Source organism: Adiantum capillus-veneris, chromosome 4 (genome assembly GCF_014529385.1).
Source record: "Adiantum capillus-veneris isolate H3 chromosome 4, ASM1452938v2, whole genome shotgun sequence".
NCBI lineage: Eukaryota > Viridiplantae > Streptophyta > Polypodiopsida > Polypodiales > Pteridaceae > Adiantum > Adiantum capillus-veneris.
Genome location: NC_140934.1, coordinates 120,891,221 through 120,912,940, shown reverse-complemented (window position 1 = coordinate 120,912,940; position 21,720 = coordinate 120,891,221). Strand labels below are relative to the sequence as shown.

Below are 21,720 nucleotides of genomic sequence, written 5' to 3'. Positions count from 1 at the left end.
TTTGAGTGCCACTTACTTGATGCATAACCCTTTTTGGTATTAATCTGGTGCTATTACCCTAATGCCTAAACAACCGATGATCTCAGTAGTGCTTTTCCCCTTTAGCGGGTGACCCTACCCTTAAGGTATATTTTTTTAGCTGCAGGTTCTCCTCCCTATAATCTCTAGACCTGGTGGCTTGTAAAGATAAACCTCACCCCCCTTGGGGCATGACCTAACCTAGGTGGGACCTCCCTCTTAAGTAGTCTTAGGTAAAGGGTAATTTACTGCTCCACCCATTTTTGCTGAGCACTGTACGATGCCTTCATTACCCTTCTCGAGTTTGATGACCTCCGCGCTCTCTGCTCACTGGGCTCGACTCCTGGTTTTCTTCTCCCCCTCTGTACCATGGAATGGAACTATGTGCATACCTTAATGCTCCCTCCTCTCGAGCCCTGATGCTCTCCTACCTCACCTAAACAGATAATACTGCAAGTATTCTCTTTGTCATCTCTGTTACATTCAATGGATAGCCTGGCTATACTCCCGTGTATTAACCTCGATGCTTTGCCGCGTGCTGGCTTGGATTGCGAGCCGATTCGGTAAGCAAAATTGGAAGGTCGCACTGATCGATGCAAGCTGAATGGATTGCCCCTTGCAACCTGTGTATATAAACAAGTGAGGGATTCTCTCATCCCTCACTTAGCCTTGCTTTAAGTATTGCTTTTCTCTGTTTTGTGAGTAAGGGTCGTTACTCATTGTGCTGGTGTGTGTACTCTGACATGGAGCTAGTAGAAAAACCTGAAGGCTCGCAGGTTGGTGCCAAAATATCTTGAAACGATTTCATTCTGATTCAATAATTCTGTGATGAAAGGTCTAAAATAACTGAGGTTAGCTGATCTTTTTCTGGATTCTGTCCTTAACTGTTAATAAGTTAACGCCAGGAATTTGTGATGATAAATAGTGGTTTGTTTTTATAGCAGTTTGTAAAAAAAAAACTATTTTGACTGGTTGTATATATTGAACAATTGGGGTATTCATTTTCGGATAATACTCTATTGCCTGGCTTTTTCGGATCGTCGAAAAGATGCACAGTGTTGGCCTTGATTTTTGTTGCACATTGTAAATCATGTGGTAGCATCTGGGATAACAAGTATGGATGGATCTTTGCCTTTTTTAGCTGAAAAGTGCTGCACTTTGAAAATTTTCTTACAGCTATTTAAAATATTTTGGTAGTGCATGATGTGCCTGGCAGTAGCTTAAGTCCTAACTTCAGCATATTGGTAGTGCAAATGCACTTACAATCAACTTTTTTGCTTAAACACACATAATGATTCTGCCCAGTCTTATATATGGATTAGCTAACTGGGTAGTGTATAGACAATTTTTTTGGGGGGCTTTACCCGAAATAGGGAGAGAGAATTGGCTGGCTGGTTTTGTTGCTTTATTTTCTAAGTGGCTGCCCACTTATTAAGTGGGCGGCCGACATATTTTAAAATTGGTATGAACCTGCCCAAAAACTCAATAAAACCTTATAAGTTAAAAACAATGCCTTTCACCAGGCGTCCCCGGATGCAACCACATGCACGAATGCAATGCAAACATAGATTCCTCGCGGGAAAGCGTTTGCTCTTCCCGGAAAACTCGTTAAAATATTCCGCTTTTTAAGAAAAGCTTCTCAGAACCCATCTTTATTCTTGTGCTTGTGTCTTTACGCGTATTCCTCTTTCCAGTTCGGGTTTCCTGCCAGACCCACAAGATATTCCCTTTCCGATGCTCCCGTCACCCATCACGTGACGCATCAGGAATATTCGTTTCCCGGTCTCTCCCACTGAACTAACGGTAAAACCCCTTCGCGACGCTTAATGTCACCCATCATATGACGCATCAGAGTTTTCCGTTCCTGATGGCTTTTAATAATTCCAGTAGATCTACAGTTCCTAACCTTACGGTTCGTGCACATCTTTAAATATCCTAATTTCAATAAAAAGAAATTACTCGAGAAAATAAGAAAATAGTCGATTTAGCAACATCCCTCTGGCTTCTAAACAGTTGTCCTCAACTGTAGTGCTTGTACATATCCTTCCAGAATCTCGGGATAGGGTGCTAATTCCTGCTCGGTCATCCACTGAGCATCTAGAGTAGAATAATTCTTAAACTTTACCGAATACTTCCGTGTAATCTTCCCGGACTTAAGTGGCCGCTCCTGATGATGAATGATCTGTTCCGGTTGGAGTATTTCTTCCGTTTCCTCAACCTCAGGAGGTTGCTCAGCAATAGGCTGACTTGGAGGCGGTCCCACATATGGCCGGAGTAAACTAACATGGAAAGCATTGTGGATCTTCCAATTAGATGGTAAGTCTAATCGGAACGTCACATCATTCACTTGGTCAATTATCTTAAACGGCCCATAATAGCGGTTGGAAAGTTTTATGACTTTCCCTTTATGAGTCGCTTGTTTCTTTAGTCTTGCCTTCTCAAACTTGAGTAAGACTAATTCACCGACTGTTAAGTCTAGATTCCTTCTGTGCTTGTCCGCAGCTTTCTTATGTTTTTCCTGAGAGCGCAAAATTGCTCTCTTAACTTGCCCGTAGGCCGTGTCCAAATCCCGGACAAACTCATCTGCTGCGAAAATCTTATCCTTAGTGACAAGGATCGATTGAAGCAAAGGCTTACCATAGAGAATCTCAAAAGGTGCTTTCCCCGTAGACGAATGTACGGTATTGTTATACGCGTACTCAACAAGGGGCAAATACTTCTCCCAGTCAGACTGTCTTTCTGACACACAAGATTTCAGCATATCCAATACTGTGGAATTAGCGATCTCACTCTGCCCATCCGTTTGAGGATGATATGCAGAAGAAAAATTCAACTTTGTGCCAAGGTTATCAAACAAGGCACGCCAAAAGTTGCCTGTCATGCTCACTCACAATAGACTCGGGCAGCCCATGATGCTTAAAGATCTATGCTAGAAAAATTCTAGCCATATGGTCTGCTTTGATTGTTTTCTTAACTGGAATAAAGTGAGCTCGCTTGCTAAATCTGTCCACGATAGTCCAGATCGCATCATTTCCAGTTTGAGTCTTTGGGAGATCCATAATGAAATCCATGGTAATACTCTCCCAGGGTTGATCAGGCACAGGTAAAGGTTGGAGTAACCCAGGCGTCTTATGCCGATCATACTTTACTTTTTGGCAAACCAAGCATTCCCTGACATATTGATCAATGTCTGCCTTAAGGCTTCGCCAAAAGAAATATCTTTCCAATGCTAAGGTCGTAGGGAGAATTCCCCGATGACCTGCATATGGTGAAGCATGTGCTTCTTCCATGATTTTCTTTCTCAATGGTTCTGCCACGCAAATTGCTTGGTGGTGATAGAGGTAACCATCCCGAATAGAATAGGGATATTCATCCTCTCCGTTCTGTAATTTATTCCAAGTGGAGGAGAAGTGTGGGTCATTCGGATACAACTCTGGAAGTGATTCCAATTCTTGGTGATACACAGAAGTAACTGCGTTCACCCTAGGCCGTCTAGACAATGCGTCTGCAGCCACATTCTTACTCCCAGCCGTATGGAGGATCTGGAAGTGAAACATGGAAGAACACAATCCAAGAAAACTTCGTACATCATGTACTGTAGTGGGAGTTGGCCAATCTTGCACGACTTGGATCTTTGCGGGATCCATTTTCACTTGGTTGTGTGAGACTATATGGTCGAGATAGTGTATCTTAGTGAGGAAGAACTCACTCTTCTTTGCATTCACATGCAACTCATGCATTCGCAATTCTTGAAACACTATATCCAAGTGCTTCTGATGTTTCTTCTCGGTCTTTCAAAAGACGAGTATGTCATCAAAGAACACTCCTGTGAAAGCTCGGTGTGGGCTGAAAATTCGGTCCATCATTCGATTGAATGTGGCAAGAGCATTGGTCAAGCCAAACGGCATTACCAAAAAGTCATAAAGTCCAAAAGTGGTGCGAAAGACAGTCTTATGGACATCTTCAGGGGCTATGCGTATCTGATGATACCCGCTTTTTAAGTCAATGCGACTAAAGATGCTTGCTCCCTGCAGCTTATCGAGAATATCATCAATCCGGGGTATTGGAAAGCGATTCTTGATAGTGATCTTGTGTAGAGATCGATAATCTATGCACATTCGAAACGTGCCGTCTTTCTTTTGCACCAGTAGAACTGGAGAGCAGTAAGGCGAAGTACTTGGTCGTACTAGACCTTTTTCCAGAAGCTCGTTGATTTGCTTCAAAATTTCCTTTTGCTGAGCAAGACTAACCCGATAAGGGGGTAGGTTTTTGGGAGAGCTACCTGGTACAAGATCAATGCGATGATCTTCCGGACGTTCCGGAGGTAGCTTGTCTGGTAGAGTATCCGTGAAACAATCTTTATACTTTTCAAGAATTGAAAACGTTTAATTTCCAAACTAGAGAGCAAACCCTCATTAGTTTTATCTCTTTCACGTGCGAAAATCAAGTAAGCAGAAACGCACTTCTTTATTTCCTTCTTAATGGAGATATGGCTTACAATAGGGAATAGCCAATCCCCTGCATCAGCAAAAATTTTAATTTTCTTGCCCTCATGCTCAAAAGCGAGGGTCTTTTCTACATAATGTGGGACCGGTTGCATATGGTAATGCCATGGCATACCCAAGATGATATCACATCCCTCGATAGGTGCCATCAAAAAGCATTCGCGGTCCTTGTATTCACCAATCCGGAGATTGAGTTGTCCTGGCACGGGAGTTGCATTGGTGGTCAACTGTCACCAACGTGTGACTACTATCTATCCTTTTTGTTGATTTCTTTCTTATTATCTATTTACTTTCACTTTTTGGAAACACCCCTCGGGAAATCTAACTGCCCTGCATTGCATAGCTAGTGTGGAACTGTCCAGAGGGAGTCCAGGCCTGAGGGCAAGAGAGCACTAAAGTTGGACAAGGACTATGGTTAGCCAAGTGGGGTCATTGACTAGCCAAAGTGGAATCCTTTGCTACAGAGGCTACATTTCAGTTCTGGATGTGGCCGCAGTGTACAAAGAGGGTCGGATGACCTAGAAAGATACAATGGCAGCATCTCCTAAAATTTAGGGAACTGCTATTTTGGGACCTGAAAATGTCTTCGCGTCATTACGTGCAGTTTGACATGGGGATCATTTTGTTACTCTGTGGCCAAGTCAACAGAGGCTGCAGGTGAGATATTTTTAGACCCGAGGGTCTAAAGCGGGAAAATGCACAAATGAGTGACACTTGGCACTCTGAGGCCAGTTTACTACTTATAGAGAAGGCAAAAACGTGATTTATAGCTGGGAGGCTCATTTTGCAAGTCTCTGTCACAGGTTAAGAGCTATGGAGTGCTTGCTTTCCCTCCTATGTACAGTGCGGTGCCAGGAGTGATGCCCTGCACGCTATGCACTGCCCTCTCTCTCCCCTTTGGCAGTATGTTATGCCCCTCTAGTGGGCTCTTCATTTGACCAATGTACAGTTGTGTGGGTTCATGCGCGATTGCCGAGGCAAGAGCCTCTTGCACAGGTACTGGATTAGCTAGCGGCAAATCCCCCCGCAGGTACAGGTGAATTCGGAGAGGTTTCACGCCAGAAATCTCGTCCGATTCAAAGGGCAAGTAGCCCTACAGGTGTGGGAGCTCGAGGACTTGCTAGGGATGCGACCGGCACGCGAAACGGAGCCCGAAACAGTGATTTACAGCCTGCTGTGTATTTTTGCAGGTTTAGGGTTTTGGCCCTAAACGGACCCTAATACCCCCAGGGGGTTCGGGGATGCAAGGGGACCGTTGTACAGGTGATCTGGCGCATTTTCAGGGCTGAAAACAGAGAATTCAGCGTGCTGCAGATTCTCGCCAGGTTTTGTAAAGTGCCCGTATGCGTCGGGAAAGTCAGTCAATGCGTGGGAATACTGACTGTGAAGGGTTCTAGTACAGTTATGCTGCCGAAATCGGACTGGAACAGTGGAAATTCAGCCGAGTTTGTGCGGGGCAGCTTGTAGGGAACCACAACGTTTATCCCCTCTTTTGAACAATAAAGAAATACCGAAAGGGGCGCCTAAGTTAGGGGCCAATCTGGTGTCCGCCTACTCATACAGGTGCAATCTAGCAGCCTGTATCCCTCTCCCCTTTGTTGTGTCTTGAAAGTACAGGTACAATAGACGACTAATAATGGGTGAAAGCTAAATCAAGGTTTAAAGTAAAGTCTACCGCCCTTTTTGGATTGAACAGGCCGGTTTCATTAACCCCTCAAATGCCGATCCGGAGGTGACTTGAGTTCCAAGCTGAGCCGGTGTAAGGCCCAAACGTTCTGCAGTTTCCAGTGAGATGAAGTTGTCCGTCGATCCAAGGTTGTAGAGGATCAACACCCGCTGATTATTCACAGAGCCCCAGCCTTTAAGGAGCTGGCGCTTCCCTTTCTCGGTTTCTGTATTCCCTTGCACATCAGGAATGGAATTCAAGCTCGGTGGAGCGGGTTCCTTCTTCGATTGTTCCCTCTTCGAAGATGCTTGTTCCTGCCGTTGCTGCCGAACAGGGCAGTCGGGCTTCATATGTCCTTTTTCACCACAGTAGAAGCACCTTCCTTGCTCTTTGAAGGTTTGTACTTGGTTTGGTGTGAGATACTTAAGCCGTTTTCCAGTACCCTCTGGCTTCTTAGGCTCATCCGGATCCTCTGGGGAACGCTTTTTGCCTTGGTTGCCATGGTCATCATAGACCGCTCTTTGCCTTGCACGGTATGTGCTATGTTCCATCCGTCTGGGGGTACCAGTTGAATGTAAATCCTCGGCAATGATTGCCGACTCCATCATCTGCTGAAGGGTGTCATGTGGGTACACCTTCATGCTCTTCCGAAGCGGTGGTTGAAGACCTGCTTCAAACTTTCGCATTTTTTCTTCGTCGGAAATCTTCATAAAAGGCGTAACTTTTAGAAGAACCGACCAAAACTTGTCAACATAAGCCGTGACTTTCTCTTGTTCCTTCTGGGCGAGCCAGTCCCATTCCTTCCAAATGTCCTTCTCGAAATCCGGTGGAAGAAATTGTTCATAGAATTCAGCTTTGAATTGAGCCCAGGTTCTGGCTTGAGTACCTTCCAGAATTTTGGCTAGCCACCAGTTGCTTGCAGTCTCCTTGAGATGCATCCCAACATGACGCAACTTGGATTTTTCTGTGAAGTTTCCGTTGGCAAAAGCAACTTCAAACTGCCTGATGAAAGACAGTGCCTTGGAGATATCTCTCCGTCCTGTGTAGTTATCAAACTTCACATCCTTGTCACCGGATTTGAAAATCCGCATCTTGCGGTGACGTCTGCGGTTATCCCTCTTGAACTGGGCCTTCTCTTTAGTAGCATGTAGGGAAGTAGTAGGAGTTTTCTTCTTGGGAGAAGATTTAGATACTGTATGAGAAGTAGATGTAGTAGTATAATCAGGAGAGTATGATGGAGAAGAGATAGAGATATCCTTGCTTTCATTAAGCAGAGAGAGTTCTTTTTCCTGGCCCTTCTCTTAGAAGGCCGTTTGTTCTGATCCGGAGATCCCTTGTGCGTTTCAGCACCTTTTTCCGCACCATCCACCTGTTGGTTGCTTCCATTAACAGGATTTTCCTGACGCCCATCGGCATCCGTTCCTTGTGGCTTCTTGATTCCGTCCAAAGCCTTTTGGATAGCCGGCAACGAAATGAGTTGTTGCAATTCCGCGAGTTGGGCTCGCACTTGCTGAAGTTCATCTTTAGCGTTTCTTCCATGGCTTGTCATGGTTCTTCCCGTTCCTTCCCGGAATCGTCCTTCTTTGCAGAGAAAGAGAGGAATCCGAGCTCTGATACCACTGTCACATACGGGAGCGCACACAAATAATCAACAAGATGAAAATAAATAATCTTTCAACTAAACAAAGTTGAGGGAGAAGTTCGACACAGTATTTGGGACCAGAAGATGGGCTGGTCCCCCCCCTTAAAGAGAATCCTTTATTAGGGAGAATCTTTTTACAAGCACAAGAACCGGAGAAAACCCCTCCGTTCTAAATCTCTGACTCAATGGTCGTTCCTTCCCGTAAGGGAAATCCGAGAGACGAGCTCTCAATCCTTTTTCTGTCTGTACTCGGAGTCGAGACTCCGCAGACAATTTCCGAATTCCGTTCCCGGAATTCCCAAGCGTAGGGCCGAAGCCTTCTCGCTTCTCCTTCGCGATGAAGTACCTGCAAACACACACACAAACACGCGACAACAATTCGTATGGCGAATCCACAATAGATACCTGTCGCTCTTGCACGGGAAAAGCGACTTCCGTGCTTCGTAGTCTCGCGATCTCTTGCGGTAGAGTCTTCTCTTGCTGACGTTGGTAACCTTCTTTCAGTGAGGGCATGTGGTGCTTTTATAGCTCCTTCGCCACGGCACGAATAGCTGCTCGCGTAGAGATCGCGGCCGTGTTTTTTTTAAATTTTTAAAATTTTTTTGGCGTTGCTTTACCCGAAATAGGGAGAGAGAATTCGCTGGCTGGTTTTGTTGCTTTATTTTCTAAGTGGCTGCCCACTTATTAAGTGGGCGGCCGACATATTTTAAAATTGGTATGAACCTGCCCAAAAACTCAATAAAACCTTATAAGTTAAAAACAATGCCTTTCACAACATTTCCCAGGCGTCCCCGGATGCAACCACATGCACGAATGCAATGCAAACATAGATTCCTCGCGGGAAAGCGTTTGCTCTTCCTGGAAAACTCGTTAAAATATTCCGCTTTTTAAGAAAAGCTTCTTAGAACCCATCTTTATTCTTGTGCTTGCGTCTTTACGCGTATTCCTCTTTCCGGTTCGGGTTTCCTGCCAGACCCACGAGATATTCCCTTTCCGATGCTCCCGTCACCCATCACGTGACGCATCAGGAATATTCGTTTCCCGGTCTCTCCCACCGAACTAACGGTAAAACCCCTTCGCGACGCTTAATGTCACCCATCATATGACGCATCAGAGTTTTCCGTTCCTGATGGCTTTTAATAATTCCAGTAGATCTACAGTTCCTAACCTTACGGTTCGTGCACATCTTTAAATATCCTAATTTCAATAAAAAGAAATTACTCGAGAAAATAAGAAAATAGTCCATTTAGCAACATATACAATTAGACATTATGATTTTATTTCCGAGCTATGACTGATTCTAGTTATACTTTACTGTATGCGCTCTGTTATACTTTGGTGATTCTACTTATACTTTACTGTACTCGTTTCTTTTGCTGTGTTTATACTAGGAATATTTTTCCGAGTGTTGGTGTTTTTCTATACCTAAACCTCACCATAAGGCTTTTGATATGGATGGCCTTAGTAATACAAGGATAGGGTTGCTGCCTTTTGCTTGGCTATATTGAGATTTCTTAAAAACTGACACTTGAGACATTTGAGAAGTAAATTAACGACTCTCGTCGAGACTTTACGTGAAAAAACTGACAACCGAACATTTAAACATATGGCTTTAAGTTGAATGTTCGGTTGATAAACCGAATAATCCAAGATAATAAGGAATGATCACTCAAAACAGACTTTAATAGACTTAATTTATTTAGTAATGGTTTTACCACTTGAATCAGAAGGGGGTGATGGCTTTCTGATCCGCATAACAGTAAAATGTATGTTTGTTTGCAGTAAGAAAGTTACATAACCGTCCCCAAAGAGTTGGTCTAACGGTAAGGCTTTGGCCTCTCAACTTACGGGTTGTGGGTTCAAATCCCCCGTTGGGTCATACTCTACAGGGACACCTTGTGCTCACTTGGTGTTCACGTTGCTAGGGCTCTTTCCCATGGACACTTGAGTGTTTCCTCTTGGGGTGGGTCACTCGAGGAGGAGGTTCCTAGCTGGTTGCTACGAGTTTTCTCCGTCGTTCCAAGCATGTGGTGCATCAATTAGGTGGCCATGGTGATCCTTGCGCGTGGCCCTTGCCCGACACTACGCGGCCCTTGCCCGAGCATGTAACATGGCTAGTATTTGGAAGGGATAAGCACCCCCCCCCTATGGGCCCTCTGGTGTGTCTAAAAAAAGAAAGAAAGTTGCATAACTTAGCTGAGTACATAATTTTTTAAATAAAGAAAGGGGGTTCTCTCAGACACTTGGATGAGAAGGGGTATGGCCTTCTGATCATTATTAAAACATATGGATATACACTTTTTTAGTATATACTTAAAATTTTTTAAGGGATCTTTCTAACACTTGGATTAGGAGTGGTGGCCTTCTGATCATAATGAATAACTCTAAAATTAAGGGGAACTTTTGAGTTTTGACACTTGGATCAGAAGGGGTTGTGGCTTTCTGATCACTATCAAAACATATGGATATACACTTCATCTGGATTATATATTTAAGCCCACATAAAATATGTCTAGTCTCTTTATTAGACGACCTGACTGCCGTCTAAAACTCCACGAAAACTGCAATGACTATGGAGTGCGAGCCATGGATGAAATTGTAAGGTGCAACGGAAGTGAATGTTGAACTTTGCTCAAGATGAGTGCTCCAAACTGTGCTCAAGGGTTTCTTTTTACTTACGGAAGGGAGAGCCTTCCGTTCCTTTAGTGAGAGTGCAATGATCACAAACAAAGTGAATGACACTGTGAATGAAGGTGCTAAGATTGAGAGAGAGAGAGAGAGAGAGAGAGAAGAATACAACACCAGACGGTTCTCAAACCCTCCTCCAAGGGCCCCCCCCTCTCTATGGCAAGAGAGGTCTATGCTATTGATTGCACAAATCTGGTACAATGGTCTAGATGCAATGGACTTGCCGACAATGTGGACGACAATGATGACGACGACGAAGATGGGCTGAAATCTGAAAACGCTAGGGCTGAAATCTGCAAATCTTCCAACTGATGTGACAACGATGCGCTGAAAACGTTGATGCTCAAATCTGCGAACAGCGGGCTGAATCTGAAAATGTTGGTTGATCTAACGGTACGACGAGGATCTACTGCGGGTAGGTGAGGTGTGCGAGGCTAGGTACGTGATGTGCTGCGTCTAAGTGCTGAAAACTGAAAACGCTGATGCAAGGGGCTGATCTGTCGCCGGAAAGTTGCAAAACGCTAGAGGTATCTGCAAGATACAAAAACGCTAGGCTGGTTCTGTTGTAGAAAATGCTACGCTGAGCTGCAACCAAAATGCAATCTGATTCTTGTTGGCTGGAAAAAGTAGGCCTCCTGCCTGTCTTGCTGAGAAGGTGCACTACAAGTTGTTGGAACTTCTGCTGCCTCTTCTGCGAGAAAGTGCTAGTGCTAGGTTTTCTTATATATTGACTTGGCAAAATTGTCCTACCCAGTTTCCCAACAAAGTCACTTATTAAATAATAAGTGAAAAATGGATGTGCACTGTAAAATGCTCATGATGGGTACTGACTGTCATGCTGATGATCATGCTGTGTGCAACCAGAGGATATGCAACTACTCTAAGTGTCTGGACATGCACGACCTGCATACAGGCTCACAAAGGTGCCAGAACACTTCCTAAGCTGACCCGAACCCTTAACCTGAAGTAGCTTGCCCACATGCACATAGGGTTAGATGTGTACGTGACATCCCCTCCTTTTCAAAGTGAGGTACTGGTACCGAGCTGCATGGCTTCCTTGTAGTCTGCCAATAACTCTAGGTAATCTCTGAAAAACTCTTCGCCAGCCCACTCTGATGCGTGGGTCGTGCGATACTTGAACTTCATGAAGCTCTACAATGCTTGCTTCTTTGGGCCGTGCCGAAAGAGAGACAAAGGGATCTGTGGCTGCTTCAATGATCCAACTTCGGCTAGGGTCGTGTGTGTACCTTCTTCAAGAATCTCCGAGGAAAAAAATTCCTGAAACCACTTCTAACACAAAATCATGAACATACCCATTCCGTGTAGAGTGACTGGGAAAATACTATGCTTCCTAAATGATTGTGCATGCAATGGAGATGAACCAAGTGACGAAGTGCCAAACTGTTCACCAAACACCCGCAAAAAGTGAGATCGAATCTTGACTTTTCGGCCTAAACCTATCAACAATGGCAAATCACAATGAAAATGCCGATGCTGGATGGACAATTTTTCTTGTGCTCTTTCTAAGACTGTGTCATGCTAAGGAAGAGACATAGAATGTGAATTCCTTGAATGCAAACATTTCTTCTTTTCGAGAGTGATCCGCATACATCCGTGCTCATCCATGAGTGATACATGTGCATCGTACAATACGGCATGCCTGTGGAAAGGGAACACATAAAGATGGTGACGAAAATACAAGAAACCGTCACGAATGAAACACTCGAAGTTGAACGAACAATGCGTGCTGACTAATCATGCGAACACACAATACTTCCTGAGTGGGTTGTCACAAACTGGTGATGTGGCATGCCCGGACATTGACAGCTGGGTACAATCCCGTAAAATGCGGCGGCAGTGACACGTGGCAACTGTACGGCAGGCCCGCATTTTTCGCCGCAAATGCAGCTGACATGCTGACGTGGCAAGCGTACGTATTTCCCCGTTTTACGTTGATGTTGTACGGAAATCTGCTTTTGCGCTGCTAAAATCCTACCCTGGCTGATTTGAGAAGCTTTTGGATTAATTGCTTTATTTTTACAAGCTTTTAAAGTTAACAGCTTTTGGGGCTCTGCTTTTGGTCATCCCTTGTAACTTATAAATAAGTGGGCATGGCCGTCACTTCTCAGAGCATCTGGACACAGAGTCTGAGAGCGAGAACCCTCCCACTCTCTTGTACTTTGAACACAGATTAATACAAAAAGAAATACCGAAAGGGGCGCCAGTCTTTGGGGCCAATATCTCTAGGCGTCGAATCAAGTGTAAATTGTGAACTGTTCTGAAGTGAATCTCTGTTGTGTCGCGGTAGAATCTTGACTTGGAGTGTCCAAGTTTGTTACATGATGGGTTCTTTGGACCTCGACTCGAGAGCCAAGATTGGTTCTTTGTGATCGATCCTATCTGCAATGAGGTTAGCTTTACTAGAAAAATCATCATGCAAGCCATCATCCTTGTGAAGAATCACATCTTTATCATGCAAAACATGTGTGTCGTGCTTTGGAAAAGGAATAAGTGAGATAGTCTCCTTTTCGTGTTCCGTTTCATGTGTCTTTTCTTGTTCTTTGTCATGCAACAAATCATGCTTCTCTAGAATGAGACTACGTGTTTTATCCTCGTCTAAAACATAAGAGTGAGAGATTAGTGACATAGATGGAATCTTGGTGTCACATTGAAGAACCACGAGAGGTGCTCCTTCAACTGCGAGACTGAGAGTTTTCTTTCTGTTGTAAAATGTACAGTCGAACCAATAACGGGCCAGTGATGTCACCGTTGTACTCAGCTCTGAAAACTGCCAAGCTGAAGACTATGAAGGATCTAGGAACATGAGGGGGTGTGGGGCGTAGAGTAGAGGTGGAGAGGATAGTGTCATGGGTGGGGGTGGTTGGGTGGGGTTGTGCGGCAAGAGGTGATGGTACTGTAGTGTTAGTGGGTGGGAGCGGAAGGAAAGAAGGGGCTAGCGAAGATGGCAGAGTTGTAAAATCTGTCTCCATAGCTAATTGAGAGAAAGCGTCGGGTGGATGTCGTGAAGTAGAGGGTATGTCTGGTAGCAGTTGAACTGGCTGAGTAGCCGAGAGAGACTGTTGGGGAGATAGGCTGTCAGGGTGGTGGGTGTGGTGCGTGGGTAGCGGCGCTTGTTGAGGGTGTGGTGCTGCTGGAGGCGGCGCCTTCCGGAAAGTATGGCGACGAGGGACCTTCTGCCAACCACTTGTTGCGCCCTGAGGTGGGGGATGTTGTGGCTCAGAGCGACGCGGAGGATGAGAAGGGGAGTCTCTCACCATGTGTCCAAACTGATGGCATCTAAGACACTGATCTTGGTTACCAGTAACCACCAACCTCTGTAGACGGACCTGGCGTGTGGTGGGATCGCGAAGTCGTATTGTATCTAGAAATTGGGTGTCTATAACCGGCATGTACAACGTATAGGGCGGTACTATTTCAATTACCTGTTAACTTTACACAGAGCACTGAGAAGGAAAGAGAACATAGATGCATCCAACAACTAGAATGTCACTGCGCACACGAGACCGACGCCCTGTGGGCCTCAAAGACTGGCGCCCCTCTCGGTATTTCTTTATTCGATTTAAGGTAGACGATCCGACTACTTAGTACAAGCTTTCATAAAGCTGTCCAAACCCGGCGAGGGCTGAAAACGCAGGTTTCCGACCTGATTTCGGCAGCATAACGACGCAGAAAAACCCTGTAGGTCAAAAGTACCTGTCTAGGGCGGATTCCCTCGCTATCTGGAAGCTTTCTGGTGAGCTGTCACAGAAATTCAGCGTGCTGTAATTATCTGTTTTTCATTGCCGGGTGCCCAAAAGCCTGTACGCGCATCCCAAGGCTCTCACGAGGCTCCCCTGGTGTTCTCTTGCAGTTTAGGTGCGAAACCCTAAACCTATAGAAAAACACAGCAGGCTGTAATTCCCTGTTTCGGATCGTTTTTAGTAGAGCGAACACAGCTACGCGTGTCCCAAGGGCTCCCGCACGCAATGGAATAGTTCTCGTGTGAATTGGACGAGTTTTCACGCGAGATAACTCTCCAGACTCGCAATCTTCCGCGATGGAACTGTGCGTACCTGTGGGGGATTAGCAATTAGCTAAGCCGGTTCCTGTTCAGAAGGCTCTTGCCTTGGCAAATGCGCATAAACCCCCAAAACTATACATATTCATCTGAGTAGCCCAACTTGTGGCACGAGAGCAAGTCATCGTGCTACATGAGACAGAGGAGAAGGCAAGCTTTGTCACAAGACGGGCACCATGTGCCAATAGAAAAGAACAGACTGAATAGACTTTTAGCACTTCAATAACAACTGAACTGAAAGAGAGAGACGACACGCGACATGGAGTGGCGGAATTCCACCCCAGAGAGTATTGGCTCCAAACCTTGGCGCCTCTTTCGGTATTTCTTTATATTGCATCAACACAGTACAAGCCGGTACTCTAGACTCTGCACCTTCTCCAGGAAGCATGCCAGAGAATGAGCCCTAACTGTTGGGTTAAAGGCCTAAATAACCCCTTTTTGTACATTTTTATACTTTGTCCAGGTTCAATATTGTCCAGGTTCATATTGAACCTGGACACATTTTTTAAAGGTCACTTATAATAAAAGTGGGAAAACCCAAAACTCACTTATTGAGTGTTCCCCAAAAACGTGAGCCCTCTCTCTCTCCCTCATCGTTCTGCTAGCGCTTCCTCTCCTGCTAGCTTTCGCCACCCCTCTTTGTACACACACTGCACTTTCTCGCGTGCTCTTTCACTTGCACACACCGTCGCGCGCTCAACAATTGGTATCAGAGCCAGATTAGGGTTTCAGAAGCTTTGCGGAGGTGGTTGGACAGCAGGCAAAAGGCTTCTCTCGCGTCAAATTTCCGCTTTCATCGCGAAGCCCCTTGCTTTCGGTGTCACCTAGGGTGATTAGGGTTTCCAAAACAGTGTAAAACAAGTTGAAATTAGGTCAAAACAGGTAAAAACCAGAAAAACTACAGGTCAAAACAGCTAAACGCAGGTGTTCGAAATCGATTCCCGTGAATGCCCCTTGCTTTTTCCACTCAAAATAGGTCCATTTGATGCAAATTGATGCGCCAAAACAGTAAATTTGCAGAAAATTCAGAATTAGAATGTTTTTATGTACACAAATTGAGGTTTATGTACGCCTTTTGTGGGTTTATGCAAGTACGCATTGGGGATACTTGTTAATTGCTGAAATTTTCAGCACATTGTATGCAACGTGTGGTACATTGTGATCACGGAAAATTTTCAGATTTTGTGTAGACACTTTCTGTTGCATTTTTATCCGTGCAAATGGCCTCAACTTCCTCGTCGTATGATGCCAAGAGCTTGATGGAAATCAAGCGATTTGACGGTACAGGTTTTGACCTATGGCAGGACAGCATGCAGGGGATTTTGTTCCTCAAGGATTGTGAGGACGCCCTTTTGGCTGTAAAGCCTGAGGATATGCCGGATGAGGATTGGGCCAAGCTCAACAAGAGGGCAAAGGCCTATATCAAAATGGCTGTGACCGATGACATTCTGGTGGACATAAAGGGCTTGGACACTGCACATGCAATTTGGCATAAGTTGAAGGCCACTTATGAGAATGCCACCCTTGTGAATCAAGTGCATTTGATGCGCAAACTGGTGAACATGATGCTTGACGAAGCCAAGTCGGCTTCTGAGCACTTAAGTGCTTTCACTAGTGTTATGAGTCAGCTACAGGATACTGGGCTTCAACCTTTTGATGACAAGTTGAAAACCATATTTTTGTTGATGACTTTGCCAGACTCTTGGGAAACGCTTGTGGTTTCTTTGAGTAATAGCCCCAACCTCACATATGATGGAGTGCGAGGCTCCATCTTAAATGAGGAAATTAGACGCAAGTCTAGTGGTGGGGAAGGTGGCAGTTCTGCTTACAATGCGAGAGGTAGAAGTCAGAAGCAAAATACAGGTACCAAGACTCAAAACAGGAGCAAAAGCAAGTCTAGGGATAAGGATGTGACTTGTTACCAGTGTGGCAGAAAAGGCCATAAGAAGCTAGATTGCAGGTATTTCAAGAAAGAGCAGGAAAGAAAGAAGGAATCACAGGAGAAGAAGAAGACAGAGGATAAGAAAGAGGAAAAATCAGCAGGTACCTCCTCCAAGGATTCGGAGACTGTCAATGTATCCTCTAGTGTGGTTATCACAGAGTTATCCAACAGTGCGGAGATCTTGGTTGCAGCTTCATGCCCCTCAGATTTTGTTGTAGCAAATGCAGAAGACATGCTTATCTCACGTAGAGATGTCATTGATGCATTGCTAAGTGCAAATGATGGCCTTACACAGTCTTGGATAGTAGACTCGGGTGCCTCATTTCATGTGACTCGAGCTGTGGAGTGTTTTGCTTCTTATCATGCAGGCAAGTATGGCAAGGTTTACCTTGGGGATAACCATGCTTGTGACATTGAAGGAATGGGCACTGTGCGCTTGGCATTAAACAATGGCCAAGAGTTTATGCTTAAAGATGTAAGGTATGTAACAGGCATCAAGAAGAGTCTATTGTCTGTTGGCCAGATGGATGCACAGGGTTATACAACCATTTTTGCTGAGGGTTCATGGAAGTTGCTTAAGGGATCAATGCTCATTGTGAAGGGATGCAAGAGTGGTACATTGTACTATTTACATGGCAAAGCTTTGCCTGGCAAGTTTCTTGCAGTGGCCGAAGTTGCTTCTCATTTGGAGTTGTGGCACAAAAGACTTGGCCATATGAGCCAGAAGGGACTTGATGTGCTCTCCTCTTTGAAGAGGATTGATGTAAAGGGCACCAAGTTAGATTTTTGTAATGACTGTTTGTATGGTAAACAAAAGAAGTCTTCTTATTATTCTGGTGTCTTGCGCAAAGCTAATGCTCTTGATTTAATTCACTCCGATGTATGTTCAATGCCATTGGGATACACCTAGATTGTGTACTTGGGATCTTGTGCCATTTCCTAAAGGAAGAAAGGCTCTTCCTAAAAAATGGGTTTACAAGGTCAAATGTGTTGATGGAAAGCCCAAGTATAAAGCAAGGTTAGTTGCCAAAGGGTATGCACAGAAAGAGGGGATTGACTTTCAAGAGATCTTTTCTCCTGTTGTAAAGCTTACGACATTGCGTGTCCTTTTTGCTCTCGCTGCAGTGCTGGACTTAGAATTGAATCAAATGGATGTAAAAACAGCTTTTCTTCATGGTGACATTGATGAAGATATCTACATTAAGCAACCTGAGGGTTTTGTAGTTCCTGATAGAAAGGAACTTGTATGCAAACTAAGAAGGGCACTGTATGGTTTGAGGCAGTCATCACGTCAGTGGTACAAAAAGTTTGATACTTTTATGCTGTCTCAAGGCTTTAAACGTAGCCATTCAGACCATTGTTTGTATACAAAGAAGGATAATGATGGAAGTCCTATAATCCTTGTGCTATATGTAGATGATATGTTGATTGCTGGGAAGCATAAGTCTACCATTGATGCTCTTAAACGTCAACTGAATTCAGCTTTTGCAATGAAGGATTTAGGTGATGCTGAGCACATCTTGGGCATGAGAATCAAGAGAGATAGAAAGCTGAAATTGCTCTTCTTATCTCAAGAAAAGTACATTGCTAGAGTACTTGACAGGTTTAACATGGTTGAAGCTAAGTCACTTGGAGTACCTTTACCTCCACACACAAAACTTAGCAAAGCCGATTGCCCAAAGGATGACGTGGCAATGAATGCTATGAAGGGAATCCCTTATGCATTAGCTTGTGGTTCTCTTATGTATGCTATGGTTGCCACTCGTCCTGACATTGCCCATGCGGTGGGAGTTGTTAGTAGATACATGTCCAATCCCGGCAAAGCACATTGGGAAGCTGTGAAATGCATTCTGAGATACTTGTCAGGTACACAATCTAGGTGTATATGCTATGGAAAAAGTGACCTGAAGTTGCATGGCTATTGTGATGCAGATATGGCAGGTGACTTGGATACCAAGAAGTCCACTAGTGGCTATGTGTTTGCTATTGCTGGTGGTGCTGTCTCTTGGTGTTCACGACTGCAGAAAATTGTGGCATTGAGTACTACTGAGGTTGAATATATTTTAGCCACTGAGGCTTCTAAAGAGGCCATATAGTTGGGCAGACTTGTCAAAGAGCTTGGTATGCCTGCTAGTACTCCTGTCTTGGGATGTGATAGCCAAAGTGTTGTCTATTTGGCCAAGAATGCCATGTTTCATGCACGGACAAAGCACATTGATGTGCGATACCACTTCATACGACAGGTATTGGAGGATGGTCTAGTCACCTTGACTAAGTTCTCACCAAGAGTCTTGCTAAGGCTCAACATGAGCATTGCATACAGCTGGTGGGAGTTGGTTAACTTAAAGGCGTCATTTATGCCTTTAAGTGGGAGGTTGTTGGGTTAAAGGCCTAAATAACCCCTTTTTGTACATTTTTATACAATATGAACCTCGACACATTTTTTAAAGGTCACTTATAATAGAAGTGGGAAAACCCAAAACTCACTTATTGAGTTTTCCCCAAAAACGTGAGCCCTCTCTCTCTCCCTCATCGTTCTGCTAGCGCTTCCTCTCTTGCTGGCTTTCGCCACCCCTCTCTGCACACACACTACACTTCCTCGCGTGCTCCCTCATCGTTCTGCTAGCGCTTCCTCTCCTGCTGGCTTTCGCCACCCCTCTCTGCACACACATTGCACTTCCTCACGTGCTCTTTCACTTGCACACACCGCCGCACGCTCAACACTAACCTCATATTTAAACGCCCTTGGCCTGAAAAGCAGTTATAGTAAAAAGCCTTTAAAACTCAAAAGCTTATGGTCCAAAAGCAAAGCCAAAAAGCTGCCAACGTAAATCACGGAAATCCGTACAGCTTGCCAGGTCATCAGCCAACGCAAAACGCGGAAATCTGTACAGCCTGCCACGTCATCATGCTAGCGCAATTTTCTAAAATCTGCCACGTCATCAATTGCTCCGCCAGCTTTTCCTATGTGTGTGTGGGTCCTGCTTTATTTTAATTCTTTATGTCACTTGGGGTCCCATCGGACGGGGTCCCCGTAAGTTGGTAGGACTTCTTCTTCTGCTATTGCTTGTTCTTCTTAGGGTTTAGGCCCCTCGGCCGGCATCTGTAAGTTGGCTCCATTCTTTAGGCTTTGACACGTCAGCAGTTTGTTACAGAATGTTAATGTTAGGAGATTTGAGAGGTTAAAAAACAAGGTGTACCCTTGTATTAGTCATTATATATGACAGTCCTGAATATTTCCTCTGATGATTTTTGTACTTGTATTTTGGGGTATGTTCCATCAAGATGTTTTATTAATATAAGATGTTTCCTAGAGAGAGAGAGAGAGAGAGAGAGAGAGAGATCCATTATCGTCCTTGGAGATCACATAGGACCCATGGGACCAAAAAAAGAGGCGTTCAAAGGGTGTCTCCTCTCTCATATAGGAGAGGGAGAATGGTTGATACAATTTTGGGGGGGGTCTTGAGAGAGAGAGAGAGAGAGAGAGAGAGAGAGAGAGAGAGAGAGAGAGATGCTTTTAAAGACTTTTTCTGTTCTTGCAGATGGACCCTGGTGTGCCCATTGTATATGCTGGTTTTGGTGCACTCATGTTGACTACGGTGATCAGCTATCTGTGTCATGTACAGGTATCCTTTATATGTTAACTCAATGCCGATTCATGAAACTTAAGGTGCTAATTGAAGGTGGGTTGCTCTGGTTTTAGGTGTGGGCATTGCAGGAAGGAAATTCGTTGCTAGTGGGAGCTAAAAGCAACAGGAATAGGTCGGATTTTCAAGAAGAATTTGAGAAATTGTTGGATTTTGTCCCTGAAATAGTGAAGCCTGAGAATGGCACACCCCCAGTTGTTTTAACCAACAGTATTGGTGGTTTACAAAACCCAGACAAGAGTGTCGGCTAGTAGATTGCAATGTGAGCGTCTGTGGGGATCTGTTCCACCTCTGTAGAATGTGTAATATCTCCTTCAATTGTAAAAGAAGTTGGGAAGGTACATGAGAGGCATGCACCCTTGCAAAAAAAATTATTTCTTATTATAAGGATTGATGGATTATAATCCAAAAGTAGAGGATTACAAGATGTACGGAACTAATAATGTGCAGTGATGGATGGGCCTCCCTTTGACTTATGCATCTTTATAACCAAAGAGACCCACCAAAGCAAAAACCCACATGGCTGAACATATCCCATTGGGCATGAAAAGTAAAAGCATTATTTATATTGGAAATGTGTTAGGCCTATCCATCAACAAAAAGCAAAGATTACAGGTTTCACATCTGGTTGCAACATTTATAAACTTTTATTGTTTTTGATGATATTGTGTGTCCCATGACTGCATGCCTAATTTGAAGAATGCCTAAGTTGAAGAAATAGAAGTTCATCTTATCTATCAGCGTGTCTAGTTTCTAATGAAGTTCAATAGAGGAAGTACTAGTTCCAAGAAATGACAGAGATGAGTCTAAGACTTCATCAAGGGAAGAGTTTGCATCTTAATGAAAATTTGGAGATAACTATGTTGTGAACCTTAAGACTCCTATCATCCCTTGCCAAGGCCATATGATGCAAAAGTGGTGAAGTTAAGCATGCACATATTGTGAAGCATTCAAATACAAAGCGATGCTCATGGAGGACCTACCCTTTTTGGCTCCATTAGTTTCTTTTCATCAGGATCCAACTAGAAGTGGATGAAGTAAAATTCATAAACGCTTTCTAATTTTGGTTCCTCCTCATCATCCTTATGAGAAAAAGATATTTGGTGCCTCCTCGTCCATATGAGAAAAGATAATTTTGGATGACAAAGGCCACAACTCTATTCTGTGCAAATAACCCTCTATGTATGTACAATTTCATGCCCCCTTGTGCTGAGACAACAATGAGTATCTATTTTGGCCCATCTATTAATTTCACATCTCTCTCTCATGCACAGATGCACATGTGCATGCACACACATTTTTGTGAACCTAGATTTGCATTAATTACAATAATGTATAAGACAAGCCAACCAATATGGATGGAATCATGAACCAATGCCATAGCATGTGAGATTGTGAGGTATTGTCTCAACATATTGATGGCAATAGCGATATACAAACGAAGCAATGTTGTGGCGTGCTAGAAAGGCCCTGACATGGAGCTCACCTATGAGATTGTTGCAAAAACAATGAGAGCGAATTTGCACCTTCCAAG

The 21,720-nt window shown here is 44.2% G+C and overlaps 1 protein-coding gene across 1 annotated transcript in view; it reads left to right on the top strand.

The window, feature by feature from the left end:
* The window catches only part of LOC147459906 (cytochrome c biogenesis protein family), a 33,926-nt gene extending 13,117 nt beyond the window's left edge, over window positions 1-20,809 (top strand). The window contains exons 7-8 of the mRNA XM_086511081.1: window positions 20,082-20,165; window positions 20,243-20,809. Coding sequence (XP_086367207.1) covers window positions 20,082-20,165; window positions 20,243-20,437 — 279 coding nt within the window. The 3' untranslated portion in view covers window positions 20,438-20,809. The remainder of the gene's footprint in view (window positions 1-20,081; window positions 20,166-20,242) is intronic.
* The last annotated feature ends 911 nt before the right edge of the window (window positions 20,810-21,720 follow it).